Consider the following 17203-nt stretch of genomic DNA (forward strand, 5'->3'; position numbering starts at 1 on the left):
AACAGGGACTTGCAGTGTCCTTCCATTGAAAGAAGATATTCATAGGGACTTCCGGAGCTGTCCAATGGTTAAGACTCCTCCCTGCCAACACAGGGAGCACTTGGTTGAGTCTCTAATTGGGTAACTAAGATCCCTCAAGACAGGCAGCTAAAAAGTTAAAAAAAAAAAATGACCTTTACAGTTCTTTGAAGGCCGAGGCCAGGTCTAATTTAATTATTTGTCTCTTGCAATGATACTGTAGCACAGTATGTATAAAATACACATTCAACCTAAATGATGAATTTCCTTTTGAAAATAGTCCCATTCTTGCCTGCGGAAAGGTGCTGAGCACTAATGATCATTTAGCATTCGGCGATTATTCATTGAGTGCCCTATGTATCAAGTACAGTACCAGGCAGACAGAGATATGAAAGTGATTAAGACACCTCACTCTACCTTCAGCAATTCGCGATGTGATGGCATTTTTCCTCTAAATGGCCAGATTTGGGTTCCAGTGTCAGCTATACCACCTCTGACAGATGACTTGCCTCTTTGAGTCAGCTTCTTCATCTGTGAAATGGGGAGGTGATAATGCCTTCGACTATAGAACTGTTGTGAGGGTGAGGAGGTAATTGTGCAAAATGCATGGCGCAGTCTGGAAGGCAGAACATAGCATATGTTACACAGCATATGCCAGTTTGACAAGCAAGGCGGGGGGAAAAAAGTCTCAGAAAACACTAAACTGAAGGCAGCTACTAACAATAAATCATTGTCTTCAGGCCAATCCCAGATACATTGTATCCTCAGCATTTTGTGCAGTGTCTGGCCCAGAGTGAGTATTGAATAAGTATTCTTTGAATGGAGGAATTAAATGAAGGAGAAGTTGGGACCAAAGACGAATCGGCATGCACTCCTTTGCTGCCTACCACACACCCGGTAGTGTGTATTCTGTTAGTCTCCAGTGGTTTAAAACTGCTCAGTCATGGCTTTCCATAGTCCACACGGTCCTTTCTCATCTTTGCTTTTCCAGTTCAGTGCTCTTCTGTGCCCTTCTCCACTCTCTCTGGTGAATTTCATTGCCAGTGTAGTAATAAACTTTGGTAGAGAAACTTGGCTGAGTGACTTAGTGGTTAACAGCTCAGGCATTATCAAGGAGACTTACGTGCTTCCTAAGTTGCCTCAGTCGTGTCCGATTCTTTACCACTAGCACCACCAGGGAAACCCACCAAAGAGACACATCTGGTCAAATCCTGACTCTGCCATTTGTGTCATCTCAGGCAAGTGACTTGACTTACCTGAATTTTTAGTTCCTCACCCATAAACTGGAGGCAGTTGTATGGATCTCACAGAACTGGTTTGAACACTTAGTGAGATGAGACACAGAAAACACTTAGCACAGTAATACATAGTAAGTGCTCAAGAGGTAGAAATTATTATTGTTAATTATATTTTAAGACTACGATGTAAAAAATCAGCGTGTACAAATTCCTTCTCATCTTCCTTCTCTCAGAATTCCCTCTCTCCATCCCTCCCTCGGGTTTCCCAGGTGGCACTAGTGGTAAAGAACCTGCCTGTCAGTGCAGGAGACAGAAGAGACTCGGGTTCCATGCCTGGGTCGGGAACAGTCCCCCGGAGGAGGGCATGGCAACCCATTCCACTATTCTTGCCTGGAGAATCCCATGGGCACAGCCTGACGGAGGTCACGAAGAGTCAGACACGACTGAAGTGACTGAGCACAGTCTTTCTCCCTCCCTCAGAATTCCTCTCACCCACCTTCTCTTAGAATTCCCACTCATCCGCCTTCCCTCAGAATTCCCTCTCACCCAGCTTTTCTCAGGAATCCCTCACACCCTCTCTCACTCTACTTCTCTCAGAATTTCCTCACTCAGAATTCCCGCTCAGTCTCCTCTGAGAATTCCCTCTCACCCGACCTCACTCAGAATTCCCTCACTCACATTTCCTCATACCCTCCTTCTCTCATAATTCCCTCTCGGCCTCCTTCTCCCAGAATTTGCTCATTCTCTCACTCTCCTCTCAGAATTCCTTCTCACCTTCCTTCTCTCAGTATTCCCTCTGACTCTCCTGCTCTCAGAATTCCCTCTCACTTTCATTCTCTCAGATTTTCCTCTTTCATTCTCTCAGAATTCCCTCACTCAAACTTTCTCACACCTGCCTTCTCTCCGAACCCCCCCTCACCCTCCTTTGCTCAGAATCCCCTTGCTCAGAAATCCCTCATTCTCCTCCCAGAATTCCTTCTCACCTTCCTTCTCTCAGAATTCCCTCACCTTGTCTCAGAATTGTCTCATACCCTCCATCTCTCAGAATTCCCTCACAGCCTCCCTTGCTCAGAATTCCTCTCGCTCTCCCCGAATTCTCTCTCCCGTGCGTGCATGTTCGCACACACACACACACACACCAGCTTGTAGACGGTGGTGAAGGCTTTGTAGAGTTTAGAAAGGAATTATAGGGGAAAAAAAGGTTAAACACGGAAGTAAAAGACAGAGAAACAAGGAGGGCAGGTCTGACTCAAACCGAGAGCCCAGCGCCTCAGGCAGGGCAGGGTGTGGTTAAGAGCCGGTGTTCTGTTGGACTGTCTGGCTTCAGATCCCTTCCTTGCTCCTTACCAGATGCATCGCTCTTGGTGGGTGAATGACCTTTCTTACTGAAGCTCAGCTTAGAAAAATAGAATTTGCTAATAGTGTCTAAATCTTATAGGGCTGCCCAGAGAATTTAGAGACACGCAGTTCTGGCACAGAGTAAATCATCCGTGTTATTAATCAATATTCAGGTCTCGTGGTACTCACTTCCTAGACATATCCCTCTAAATCAGCTTCCAGGTCTGGAACAAATGATGCTCCCAAAGAACCAGGAAGAAATTTAGTCATGTTCAGTAGGCAGAGAATAAAACAATCTCCAAGCGGGAGGCCTTTCAATAGGTGCTTTATTGGAGGATATGGTATAAGGTCAAAGCCACGGGGCCCAAAGGGAATCCTAATTTCCTGGGAAGATACTCAGACCTAGCAGTACTTCTTGTCCAGGTTTTTGTGCTCGTCGTTGTATGGCACCTCTGAGAAGCAGATGGCGGCATTACGGTCACAGTTGCAGATGAAGGCCTCACAGGCATTGTTTTCGCCTGGAATAGAGCAAGAACAGAGGACTGAGTCAAGGCTGCTCCTGCTTTGTACTATCCAGGGACAGGAAGAATGAAATGAAACGATCTGCTGGCAATTCCCCTGGTACAATTTAGGGTTGACAGATAAAGCAAATAAAAATACTGGAATTTCAGATCAACAATAAATGCACTGTTTGGGACACAGACTTAAAAAAAATCATTTCTTGTCTATCTGATAATCAAATTTTAAATGGGCAGCCTATTTTATCTGGTGATCCTAAGGTATGATAGCTGCTTTTGGGATGTTCTCTGTTTCACACTTCTAAATGAACTCATTGCTTTTAAAACCCATATAACCACAGAGCACTGATAACATAGATAAGCAACTGCAAATCATCTGGGAAATACTAAAACACATACTCAAGGCAGCAAAATATTTTACATTTCAACTTAGTGAAGTTTTGTAAGCCAATTTCTCTACTTTAAAGCACATATTCTTAAGATTACAGAATGTCCTTACAATAGAATATTATACAGATGTTTAAAATAGTTGTGTCTATATATGGAAATATTTCCAAGATGTTTTATTAACAGTAAAAAGTGCATAGTATATGCTGAAAAAATCTGAAATGCAATATATATAACTGGTTTTCTTGGGTATTAGAATTATAGATGCCTTCTGCTTTCTATGACATACATTACTGGAGAATTTGAAATTATATTATTTTCACCTCATTTACATTTGTAACCCAAAGAACAACACATAACATTTAAAATGCATTTCAGCTTTATTATCCATAATTTAATTATGTATATCTGCTTACCTTCAATAATCATGTTAAGGTTTTGTTTCTCTACTCCTTTCTTTTAAAAATCATGAATGTTTTCCTCAACCACTCATTAAGCATAAATTAGTGCTTAATTAGATTATAAAGTGTGCATAATAAGATAATTATTTAGCGAGTTGTTTTTTTTTTAAATTTTGTTTTATTGAAGTTTAGTTGGTTTACAGTGTTGTGTTAGTTTCAGGTGTATAGCAAAAGTGATTCAGTTATACATTTATATTTTCTTTTTCAGATTATTTTCCATTATAGGTTATTATAAGATATTGAATATGGTTCCCTGCACTATATAGGTCCTTGTTATTTGTCTATTTTATATATAGTAGTGTGTGTCTAGCAAGTTATTGTTTATAATTTGAATCAGTGTCTTCTGCTGCAGGCTTCTTGACTTGCTTGTAGGGGAAGAAGACAGTTGCATTAAAAATAAATTATTTGCAAACGTGTATGTGTGGTGTGTGTGTTTCCCTGGGGAGAGTGTCTATAGCTTTCAGCAGATTGGTAACGGAGTCCAGAATCCATAGAAAGAAATTCTTACTGATCATGTTTCAGGGCAAAAATATGATTTTCTGTATATTTGGCTTTCTGAAGTAGAGCACAACTGAAATCTCTGTTACCAGGGACTGTGTAAGCAAATTAAGCTATTTTATGCAGCTTTGAAAGAAATAATAAGGAAGAGTGTGAGACCATGGAAACATGGTCATAACGTGATAAGTGAGAAAAACACATTGCAAGATTGTATCTAGACTGCATTCATCATTTACATGGAGAGCACCTATGATTCCAGGCTCTGATCTAGACTCTGGGGACACAGCCATGAAGAGAACAGACAACTCTGATCTTGTGAATCCTTTCTACTGGAGAGACAGCAAATGAAGGAATAACATTAATATGTCAGCTGTTAGGAAATTTTGTGGAGAAAATAAAGCAGAGAGAAAAGAGAAAATGCTGGAAAGATGGAGAGAATGTGTATACGATTTAAAGGAACAGGTTGAAGGAATTCCCTGGTGGTCCAGCAGACTCTGCGCTTCCTCTGCAGGGGTTGGATCCCTGGTTAAAAGGAATACAGAGACATGAAACTGTTTATTTCTTAGGGTGATGGGATGCCAGGTCAGTCTTTTCTTGGCATTTTGGGAGTTGGACTATGGTGATTCCAGTGTTAGTACAATTTTCAAAAATTGGGATGTATCTGTGATTGCAAAATTAAGGGCAGTGAAAATCTAGAATGCTGGTCTCACAAGACAGTACCCTACACCTCTATGAATTGTCTTGCTCTCCAGAACTGTCTTCATGGAGGGACATGTTTCATCATGAATGTTGCATAACTTAGTGGTTAAAACCTGAGCCTTTAAAATCAGAAGCAACTGAGTTCAAATGCTGGCCCTACCACTCATAGGTTGTGTGATTTGGAGCAAGTGACTACTTTGGGCCCTCAGCTTCCTAACCTGTAAAATGGGTTTAATAAGACCTATCACATAATGCACACCTTGCCTAGTACCTGGCATGTAAAGAAAGCCTGATATGTGGGAGTTCTAAGCTCTTTTAATGAAATAAACAAAGCAGTATGGCTTGGCAGTTAAAAGCAGAGGTTTTGGAGTGATATAGACCTATGTTCAAAAACCAAACACCACCATTTATGAGACTGTGTGCCCTTGGACAATTGGTCCAGCCTTCTGAGCCTCAGTTTCCTCATCTGTAAAATGGGGATAATAACAGTACCTATTCCATATGGTTGTTTCAAGGATTAAAGGAGATACTGCCTGGCACCAAGAAAATGATCAGTCAGTGGTGGCTATCATTATTATTATTTCCCTCCATGCCCGCTAACAAGAGCCAACAAGATGGTAAACCTACTGCTGCAGGTGATCTGTTTGTTAGAACATGAGTATGAGTAGCTGTTGGTGTAGGGATTGTCCACGAGGACTTTACAGCTGTCCAGTTTCTTGGCTTGTTTGTAGCAGTTGTCATGTGTCTGGCAGCACCTGGAGAACGGGAGGAACAGAGCTGAGGCAGGAGCATGGGTAGGGCAGCAGTCAGCCTGAAGTTACTCCTTTGGAACAGGTGGGGCTGTTACTGGTCCTGATGGTTTCACTCCAGCTGGAAGACTGAATCCTTGCAGTGATGTTTTGTGTGGTAAAGTGGGCAGCGCGCGTGCCCGCGCGCACACACACACACACACACACCCTCCCCTGCCACACACACACACACACCCTCACCCACCAACCTTCAGTTCACACACACACACACACACACCCTCCCCTGCCAACCTTCAGCTCACACACACACACACACATACACACACACACACACCCTCCCCTGCCACACACACACACACCGTCCCCCGCTACACACACACACACACACACACACACACCCTCCCCCGCCACACACACACACACACACACGTCCTCACCCACCAACCTTCAGTTCACACACACACACACCCTCCCCCGCCAACCTTCAGCTTTCCCCTCGCTCCCCTTGATTAAGAGGTGAACGTGTTACTTTAGCAAATAGGCAAATCTTTGTGTTTTTTTTTTCTCCCCCCCCACCCTTTTTTTGTGTGTGCCTCCTGAAGACCTTTGTCTTGGGCCCTCCCTCCATCTCAGAGATACTTTCCCAGCAGAGCAACTCACCTGTCCAGATCATCCACAGGGGTCCCTGATCCACCCAGGCCACAATAGCAGCCATAGTTGTTGAAATCCAGCAGTGGCTCACTGCTGGGGATCTTGCACTTGATCATGCCGTTGAACTGCCATAACGCCCTCGAGTTGAGGCCGGCCTGGCCAGCGCCCACTGCAGGAGGACACAGCCAGAGTTCAGATACGTCCTGGTTGGCTGCCGGCGCCCCAGGGACCTTACTGCCTGCTTGCTCTCTCAGGCCCCATGCTGTCCCCCTGACCCTGCATCGGCTGCCTCCTCTGAAAATAGCTGGATACAGGAACCTGGTAAAGCGAGTAGGCATTTTCTAAACAACTCACAAAACGTGAAACTCACTATTTTAACCAAAGCACACAAATCAGTGGTTTTTAGTATATTCACAGAATTGTGCAACCATCAATACTAATTCCACATTTTCATCACCCCAAAATGATGCTCTCTGCCCATCAACAATCACTCCCCTTTCTCCCCTCCCTCTGGCAACCACTAATTTGTTTTCTGTTTCTATGGAATTGCCTCTTCTGAACACTTTGTGTAAATGGAATCATACAATGTATGGCCTTTTGTGAATGGCTTCTTTCACTTCACATATGATTTGAGCTTTATCCTTGTTATCACAGGTATCAGCATTTCAGTCCTTTTTATGGCTGATTAATGTTCCATTGTATGGACAGATCACATTTTTCTGGTTGTTCCTCATTTGACGGACATTTGGGTTGTTTCTCCTTGTTGGCTGTTATGGATAGTGCTGCTGTGAACATTTGTGTACTAGTTTTTGTGTGAATATTTGATAATTTAAAACTATTTCCATTATTTAGTCAGTAAATATTTATTGAGCACCTGTTATATGCTAGTCACTGCCCTGGAGACACATCAGTGAACACATAAAAAAATCTGTAACCTCACTGAGCTCATGATCTAGTACAGGAAAAAACAGTAAGCAATAAAGGTAATAAGTAAGGGAATCAGATATTGTGTTAGAAGGCAGCAAAATTGAAGCACAGTAAGGGAATCTAAATGGGGGGTTGGGTTGGGGGATGACGAGGTTGAGGGGGGCCAGGAGTGTGAAGAATGGTGAGGAGGCCCATGTGGCCTCCATTCTCAACAGGACAACCTCTTTTCTTTTTTAAAATTATTTGGCCATGATAGGTCTTAGTTGCAGCCAATCTTCATTGTAGCATGCAGGATTTTAAGCTGCAGCATGTTCGATCTAGTTTCCAGACCAGAGATTGAACCCAGGCTCCTGAATTGGGAGCACAGAGTCTTAGCCACTGGACTACCAGTGTAAGTTCCTAGGACCTCTTTACTTCAGGTGTAGAGCCCTACCTGTGAGATTTGGTGCTATAAAGATGGTGCTAAATGATTTCAGCCCCTAGTGTCGTCTCTTTGCCCCATGCCTGGCCCTTCCTGTCCTTGATATGCTGTGGACACTGGAGTCGCTCCAAATGCTTAGGCTCCAGGACTCAGGAAGGGTGGCAGCTGGTCACTTTCTCTCAAGACCAGCCTTCACGGTGGCAGCTGACAGCGGCTACATCCAGGAGCAGGCCCCGGAGGAGTGGTGGAGCTGTGCTCAGACAGGAGTGGCCTGACCGCCTTGGCCCCTCTCCGGACCCCTCTCCTGCTTCCCTCCTCTTTCTTTCTCTCTGATCCCACCAGTTCTGCTCTTTGCAGAGGCCAGACCTGCGTGGAAGTACTGCTCGAGTGCATGAGCGCACCCCAGACAGGGAGCATGGCTGAGTCCTCAGTCTCAACCCTGAGCCTGATACCTTAGAGACTCTGATACCATCAATGTTGAGTGAATGAATAATGGCTGAATGAGGTGTGATTTGAATTCTAGTTAATTCTGATTCTATTAATCCATTCATTAAATGGTGCAAACAGCAGTATCACTGCTCTCAAGGAGTCCGTGCTTAGGTGTCAGTGTGAGATAAAACATGAAATGAATCAACAAGAGGCATGCTGCAGGCCAAGACAGGCACTGAGAAGCCCTTGTACCAAGCCCATGGCTTAGTGGTAAAGAATCTGCCTGCCACGCAGGAGATGCAGGTTCTATCTCTGGGCTATGAAGATCCCCCAGAGAAGGAAATAGCGGCCCACTCCAAGGAGAGGGAGAAGGGGTGCTCTTAGCTTGGATGGACAAGTAGGGTAAGCCTTTCTGAGATGGGTCATCTGAGTTCAGACCTAAAGGTGGAGAAGATGCCAGATGTGGGGGAATTTGTGTGTGTGTGTGTGTGTTAAGTCACTTCAGTCATGTCTGGCTCTTTGTGGCCCTGTGGACTGTTGCCCGCCACACTCCTCTGTCCATGGGGATTCTCCAGGCAAGAATACTGGAGTGGGTTGCCATGCCCTCCTCCAGGGCATCTTCCCAACCCAGGGACTGAACCCTCATATCTTAGGTCTCCTGCATTGGCAGCTGGGTTCTTTACCGCTAGTGCCACTTGGAAAGCCCATCGAGGGGGATTTGAGGGGACCCCAATATGGGAGCTCTTAAGCCCCACGGTGAGCCCTGAAAAAGACCCTCGGTCTGGCCATCCCTGTGACCTCCGGCCCCCACTGCCGAGGAGAGAGGTCCCAGGGCAGGAAGGGGCGGGGCTGAGGGCACTTGCCTACCTGTGAGCAGAGCAGCCAACACCAGGAGTCTCATCCTGTTGTCAGGTTGGTGAGCAAAAACTGATGTCACTATGGGCTCCCTCCTTATAGCTGCCCTGCTGCCCTGAGATAAGACTGTCGTGTTTGCTTTGCTCCCTGCTGACTCTGAGTTGGCCTTGAGTCTGTTGCAGAAATAATCCTGAGCAACAAGCAAGCCCTGCCAGCCGGGGGTCCTTGGAAGTAGTGTGAGTATTTGTCATCCACCCTTTGGAATGAAAGGGATTATATGTGGAGTTGCACACCTTGGAATTTTGACCCTCATACCCAACCCTTTTCTGTGTGTGTGTGTTTCCTTTTCTCTTCTTTTTTTTTTCTTTTACCCACCCCTTTTTACTCAGTCCAGCTTCAACACTGTGTGTGTGTGTGTGTAGGGGTGGCTGTCAACCTTGTTGAACAACTGGGAGAAGGGGGATGGGAAGGAAGTGACTATTGCCTCCAGGTCCTCTCATTAGCCTGAGTCTGGGCTGTGGGTCTCATTGAAAGGTTCCCATCAATCATGCACTTTGCTGGTGAGGAAACAGGTTCAGAGAAGTGAAGCGACTTGCCCCAGATCACACAGCTAGCAAATGCAAAGCAGGGGCTCCAACTTAGGACATCTGATTCTAAGGCACACCTTGAATTTTTTTCCCCACTCCAGCAATACCACTCCCTCTCCTAGTCCCCCACAGCGGATTTGTAAAAAAACCCTGGACTTGGGAATTGGATCTGACTTGTAGAATAAAAAGAATTTTACAACTGTCATATCAAAGGTCTATATAACATTTTTTAGGTGAAATTCACTTCGTAAGACATGACTTGTTATTATTTTGGGCTTTCTAGGTGGTGCTAGTGGTAAAGAATCTGGCTGCAATGCAGGAGACCCAGGAGACATGGGTTCAGTCCCTGGGTTGGGAAGATCTCCTGGAGGAGGAAATTGCATCCCACTCCAGTGTTCTTGCCTGGAAAATCCCAGGGACGGGGGAGCCTGGTGGGCTGCCGTCTATGGGGTTGCACAGAGTCGGACACGACTGAGGCGACTTAGCAGCAGCAGCAGCAGCTGGTATTCTTGCCTGGAGAATCCCATGGACTGAAGAGCTTGGCGGCTCTGACCAGGGGTCAAACCCATGTCCTCTTCATTGGCAGTGTGGAGCCTTTACCACTGGACTGCCAGGGAAGCCCCCTGGACCTGGGCATTTTGAGGAATACTAGTCAGGTGTATCATAAGATGCCCCTCTCCTGGAATTTGTCTCATGTTTTTCTTATGATAAGACTGGGGGTTAGTAATGGGTTTTGGGGAGGAAGTTCACGGAGGTGAAGTGTCATTTTCATCCCATGGCCATGCTGGGTTTGATCATCTCTTGTCTTGGAATGGATCTTGGGCACTTTCTAGATGAGAACGCTTTCCAGATGAGAACTTCTAGATGAGGTTTAGCCTGGGATGAAGCTGGGAATGGCCATGCCAAGACTTGAACCCACACCTGTCTCTTCCCACTGAGACACCTCCATTTGCCCTTGGCAAGGTTATGTTAGGTTATGTCACATGAATCAGAGCAGAACTGATAATTCTGACTCTTGTGACCTCTGCTCAAGCATGCACCCCAGAATTCCAGCTCTGTACTTTGCCCTTGAACAAGTACTGGGGGCAAGAAAGAAGAAATCAGTCTGGAAGAGCTTCCTGGTTTCATTCCAAGTCCAAGAGCCCCAGAAAAAGGTCCTTCAGCTAATGCGATAACACTGAAACAGCATTTAGTAAGCAGATGGGGAAACAGGCCCAGAAAGGGGAATTGATTTATTTGCCTGGGCCTGACTCTGCCCCTATTTGATCCAGGGTTTTTACCACCCATCTCTTCCTACTTGCCTGTAGCTATTCTACATCAGTCCATTAGCCAGCGTGTATACCAGTGTACCATAGCCAATAGCTATCATAACCATTAGCTACAGGTAGCTATTTAAGTTCATCACTATCAAATAATATTGAAAATTGGCTTTTCAGTCCCACCAGCCACATTGCAAGTGTTCAATAGCTACAAATGGCCAGGTGCTGTGGTTTGAACAGCGTGAACTTAGAACATTTCCATCATCACAGAAGGTTCTATTGCATAGTGCCCCTCAGGGTGTCACAGCACCTGTCCCGGGGCCGGCCCAGAGGTGTAGGGAGGAGACCTGTGGATCTCCTGGAAGAAGAACAGGGTTAACTCAGGACCCAATTTCAGCCTGGCAAGTGGTTCTGCCTCTTCAGAATGAGTAAAGGCTGCCCAGGAAAAGAGGAGTAGTGGCCAACAAAATGCTAAGTCCCTCTTGTGTAGGGTTCTTTGGGGCTGAGAACAGAGCAGAGAATAGGCACTGCTCCTATTTGGGGGTGATCTGAAGAAGGAGGAGTAGCTGATGCTATAAAAATCCTCTAAGGCTAATAGTATTAATTACCATTTACTGACCACTAATAGTCCAAGCTGCATGCTAAGAACCTGGCACAGCCCTCTGAGGCAGGTCCAAGGACGAACTCCACTTTACAGAGAGGCAAAGGCTCAGAGAGGTTAAGTAACTGCCCCAATGTCACACAGCAGGACGTGAGTTGGATCTGGCACTGATGATAACGCAATGTCACCTCACAACAGGGAATTGTAGTAGCAGGTGGGAATGTCAAAGGCCCCTGGAGGCCAGAAGGAGGTTTAGTCCTGCCTGCTTCTCTCCCCGCGAGCCCAGCCAGCTGGAAGTCTCCACAAGGGCAGGCTGGACAAACTCCCACGTGCAATTTGTGCCAGGGCTTAAGCAAAGCAGCTGGTGGGAGAGGGGTCAGACTGCTACTGGAACCCTCTCCCCCTGGAAAGAGACAAGATAGATGTGACAATCCAGACCTCTGCAGGGGACATGGAGGTGGCAGCGGGATGGACCTGGCAGGTCACTGATAGCCCACCAGGCCCCTGGGATCTGCACTGTGACCTGCTGTTGCCCTTCACAGGTGTGTACAGCACAGCTTCTCCCAGCCTGGGAAAAACACACTCTCCAGTGGAAAGAATGGCTAAGTTTAGCTTCTTGACTCCTTCAGGTGATGACATACCCACACTCTAGCAAGGTCACGCCTGGCCAGCTCCCGGAGGACACAGCTCCTGCTTCTAGGAAATGCTTAAGCACACCTACCATTTACTGAGTGCTTCTGTCTGTTCAGCCCTGGGCGAAGAGTGTTATGTTGTTTTTCATCCTAACAACCATCTTCTGACATAGTTATTATTTTTGTCGTCATCTCGTTTTTATAGATGATTAAACAGGTTCAGAGAACTTAAGTTCTGGCTCAAAGTCAACACAGCTGGAAAGTGATGGAAATAGGATTTGAACCTGCATGTTCTTGCCTCTTAATCCGGCACTGAGTGCAGAATGTGGGCTGTCGGGAAGTTCCCAGAAAGCCTTAGGTAACACTGGACTGGGTTTAACTTGGCTGGGGTCACCTTAAGGGGCTGTTTCCCTTCCCCCTCTCTCATCACTCTGTTTCCAGTACATCTGGGCTCAGCTGGAAATATTTCTCAAACTGAGCACAACCACCGAGGAAGCTGACCTTCTTCAGAAACTCTCCCCGTACTCCCTCTCCTTACTCTCTTTCCCATCCAGTCCCTTACAAGTCCAGCTCTCAAGCCACACCAAACTCCAATACCTGCTACCTGCCCCAGCATCCCTTGCCCAGATGGTTGCAGCAGCCTCCTTAGTGACCCTGTGCTCCCCTCCACAATGGCGTTCCTCAAATCTTTTCCCTATGGTGTGGGCTGGTGACATGTTCAAACGCAAACCCAATTACATCACATCAGTCTTTCACCCCACTGCCTAAAACCCTTCATGCCTTCCCATGGCTCTTATATAAGGAACAAGATCAGCCTAGAGGCCCAGTTTCCTCTGCCCCTACCTACTTCTCAGTCAAGAGTAGGGTGGAATACCCTCTTCTCCAGCCACAGGAAGCCTTCTCTCAGCTCTCTGGTTGAAGTCCTTGTGCTTTCTCCCATTTCAAGGCTTTTGCAACTGCTGGTCTCTCCTCCAGGTACGCTCTTCTTATGTGAGCCTTGCCTAGTTAATTCTTACCCTTCTTGCAGATTTTAGCAGAACTCGATACCCCCTACACACCCAACTGAAATCACTGCCTTTCAGATGACTAATTGTTCTGATTTTGCTTTCCCCCTCAAGGAGTGAAGGGTTCTTGGGACACATAGTTTCCTGTATTCAAACCAGAAAAGTCCCTGGCAAAGCAGGACAGATTGGTCACCCTCTCAGTTCTTAACAGTGATGCGCGCACAGTAGATGCTAAGGGAGTATTTGTTGAATGAGCGTGGGAGCCAGTGGGGACCACCCAGGAGGGGGCAGCCACTGCTGAGCCCCAATCACCTGGAGGAACCTTGGGATTCATAGCAGCTACTACTCACTAAACACTTACTTTGTGCCTTGCCTGGTGTTGAATCCTCTGTCTGCCCTCCCTGTTTAATTAACAACTACCCTAGTTACTGCTGCCATTCTCTTTTTAAATTTGTTGAGGTGAAATTCCTCTATACATTAGAAAATAACCATTTCAAAGTGACCAATCCAGTGGCTTTTATTAGATCCACAATATCATGCATCCACCTTTGATGACATTTTCATCACCCCACAGGAAATCCCTTAACCATTGAGTTTATTCCCTTTGCCCCTCACCCTCCAGCCCCAACCAATCTGTTTTCTGTCTCTTATGGATTTATCTTTTCTGGCTATTTCACATAAACAGAATCTTACCATGTGACTTTTTATATCATTCCCGTTAATAGACGAGGAAATTGAGGCTCAGAGAGGTTGAGGACCCTCAGCTAGGAAAGGGAGGAGCCAGGTGTTGGAACCACCACATCTAACTTTTGGGGATTACCCACGCCCACCTGAAGTGGTTTTCCTGCCTCACCCTCTTAGGATTCTGAGTTTAAGGCAAACCAGGGTAAGGGTGGTGCTAGTGGTAAAAAAAATCTGCTTGCCAATGCAGGAGACTTAAGAGATCCCTTGGAGTAGGAAATGGCAACCCAATCCAGTGTTCTTGCCTGGAAAATTCTTTGGACAGAGGAGCCTGGCAGGTTACAGTCCATGGGGCTGCAAAGAGCCAGACACAACTGAGCACATGAGAGTAAGGGGTTCGACGCCAAGCTTTTTTTTAAAAAAAGTGGCAAAAAATACATAACAAAATTTACTGTTTTTTACAGCCCCTTCCCAATTTATCATTTTTCAGTGTATAGTTCAGTGGCATTAATTATATCCACAATGTTATGCACAATCCATTTCTTAAATGTTTTCACTATCCCAAACAGAAACTCTGTAACCACTAGGCAATAACTCCCTCCTTCCTCCTCCCCAGCCTCTAATCTACTTTCTGTCCCTATGAATTTGCTGACTCTATTAATAGGTACCTCAAATGTGTAGAGAATACTTGTCCTTTTGTGTCTGACTTCTTTCATTTTTAGCCTCATTCTTCAAGGTTCATCCATGTTGTAGCACACAGCAATACTTCAGTCCTTCTTATGGCTGAATAATATTCCACTGTATGGAAAGGCCTTATTTATCCATTCATCTGTTGACAGATGCATTGGGTGGCTTCCATTTTTGGCTATTGTGGATAATGCTACTGTAAACACTGGTGCACCGCATCTTTTTGAGCCCCCATGTTCAATTCCTTTGGGTGTATACTGAGGAGTGGAATTGCTGGATCATATGGTATTTCGATGTTTAGCTTCTTGAAGAACTGCCACACTGTTTTCCACAGTAACTGCCCATCCTACATTCTTACTAGCAATGCAACAGGGGTTCCCATTTCTCCACATCCTCACCAACATTTGTTATTTTCTGGTTTTCTGATGGCCCATCCTACTGGGTATAAAATGGTATCTCATCATCAACACCAAGTTTTGAGGCTGGTCAAGAAACTGGAGATGGGAGCTGGACTGACAAGAAAGTAAAGATTATTCCAGGAGGAAAACAGAAATTAAGGGAAAACAGGGTATCATTGGGGTACCAAGTTCTGAACACACAGAGAGATACAAGATACAAGCTCAGGCCCGTTTTCAAATAATTTATTAGGAATTCAAAACTGAAAATAAAACCTGGAAAAAGAAGTTACAGATGTGGAGAGAAGAGACACCGGAGGGTGGTAACTTGCTGGCTTCAAAACACCGTGTAACATCTTTTTAAAAAAATTTCCCAAACAAATCAGAAAACGGAATTCCAAGGCCCTGAGCCCATGGGTGGGCCCAGTGGGGTGGGGGATCACAGGAAGGGGAGGAGAGGAAAGCTAAGTCTCTCATGACTCAGCTCAAGTGTGTAGAAAATTAAAAATAAAAACCAATAAAATGCAGCTTCTCTTTTATTAGGAAACATTAAAAAAAAAAAAAAACCACGAATAGCCGCGCATCTCAGTAACAAAGATTATTGCTTTGTGTTCTCAGGGCTAATAGGTTAAGCACCTCACACAGACAATTAACTCTCCAAAGGGGATTTTCAGGGGAGGGGGCTATGATGAGGAAGGGAGCTTAGGTTCCCAGCCCCAGACCTGGGGGAGAGGACACGGGCAGGCAGTGGGTGGGTGGGAGGTTCCACCCCACCACACCAGCCTGGTCACTCGCTGTTCATGAAGTCATGACCTGAGCCTCTTTTTCCTTCAAAGAGGGCCCAGGGACTCGGGGCTCTGGCCACGGGACCATCCTGGTGGGGAACTTCAGTGAGAGAATGTGGGGGTTCCCTGAGAAGCCCTTTGCTTTCCCCTGGGGTCCGCCCCTTCCCAAAGTGCCCACCCCCGATGCCCACTCATGGGGGGCTCAGGGCAGAGACCATGAAGGCCTGACCAGGTAGGGGGCGGGTGGGGGTGACCTTTGGAGAGTTAATTCCTTTCCACCAGTGGCTCCGGGCGAGCCCTTCTCTTCCCTCGCCCCCACACTGGGTTTTTTTTTGGGGTGAACGGGCCCAAGGCCTTTGACCCCATAGGGCCTGAGAGAGCGGGGCCTGCCTTGGCCACAGTTGAGGCCTGCAAGCTTACAGTAACGGTGTCTGAGAGGGAGGTACAGAAACGCGGGTGGGGTGAGGCGATGCCCTCGCCCCCAAGGGGTCTTAGAGACGGGTAGGGGCTTCACCTCACAGTATTTACATATATGATACAGGACGGGATGGTTCCAGGGGCTCGGCCTGGCCTCCTCAGCCTGTCCTCCTCTCCAGGGCTGGAGGGAGCTGGCCAGGGCCCCACACCCACATAGACATTTTGTTCTCAGCTGGTGGGGGGGCACCTGGCCCCTTGCCCCCTGCGGCCTGGGGCTTCACATTCACAAACCTAGAAATAGTTTAAAAAACCGTTTCTTTAAAAAACAGAACAAAACAAAACAAAAAGGAAAGAGAAAAGGAAGGAAAAATCAGAATAAAAAAACCAGGGTTGTGGCTGTCGCCTGTAGCAGGCCCCCTCCGCCCTCACTCTAGCTATGCACAAATACAAAAGCCTTCTGGGTGGGGGGGTCCTATGGGGGCGCGGGGGGGAGAGGGGCGCAGACCCGACGTGGGGGGGGGGCGGCGCGGAGAGGAGAATGGGGGGCGGGGGAGGCGGCGGGCGGGCGGGGGCAACCGGCTAATCCAAAATAAATAAAAGCAGGTAGGACAGGGGAGGTGGGGGAAAGGGCCAGGGGCGGAAGAGGGGGAGGTTAGTAGGGGAGCCAGACATGGATGTCCGGGGGTGAGGTGGAGGGGCAGCAGGGCAGGGGCCAGGGGGCCCAGGGAGTAGGGGGCAGGCAGTAGCGGTCCGAGTCGCTGCGGGGGAGGGGGCGGCGGCTGCGGCTGAGGTGTCCCCGCCCCCTCGCTGGCTCACTCGTGGTCCTCAGTCAGCTGCAGGCCAGGGCGCTGGAATACAGCAGCGGGTGAGCGGGTCCTGCCCCTCACCCCCTCCCCGCGCCTCTCTGCGGCCCGCAGAACCCACGTCTCCTCGTGCCTAAGGCCTCTTTCCCTAATCCCTTCCTAG

General features: G+C 47.0%; 1 protein-coding gene across 1 annotated transcript; it reads right to left on the reverse strand.

The window, feature by feature from the left end:
* Positions 1-2996: 2996 nt before the first annotated feature.
* PLA2G1B (phospholipase A2 group IB) lies at positions 2997-9235 on the reverse strand. The gene is made up of 4 exons (XM_068990329.1): positions 9202-9235; positions 6567-6726; positions 5785-5912; positions 2997-3112 (listed from the first exon to the last, which is right to left on the reverse strand). The coding sequence occupies exons 1-4, from the start codon at positions 9233-9235 to the stop codon at positions 2997-2999; spliced, it is 438 nt and encodes a 145-aa protein (XP_068846430.1).
* Positions 9236-17203: the final 7968 nt, after the last annotated feature.

The sequence above is a fragment of the Capricornis sumatraensis genome, chromosome 17 (genome assembly GCF_032405125.1).
Source record: "Capricornis sumatraensis isolate serow.1 chromosome 17, serow.2, whole genome shotgun sequence".
Lineage (NCBI taxonomy): Eukaryota > Metazoa > Chordata > Mammalia > Artiodactyla > Bovidae > Capricornis > Capricornis sumatraensis.

What these genes read in the sequence shown, in the direction of transcription:
- PLA2G1B (XM_068990329.1), bottom strand. Translation starts at nt 9,235, where the DNA reads ATGAGACTCCTGGTGTTGGCTGCTCTGCTCACAG. An exon ending in CCTGTGGATGATCTGGACAG is followed by an intron (nt 5,913 to 6,566) that starts GTGAGTTGCTCT and finishes CCCGTTCTCCAG; the next exon opens with GTGCTGCCAGACACATGACA. An exon ending in CAAACAGATCACCTGCAGCA is followed by an intron (nt 3,113 to 5,784) that starts GTAGGTTTACCA and finishes GCTCTATTCCAG; the next exon opens with GCGAAAACAATGCCTGTGAG.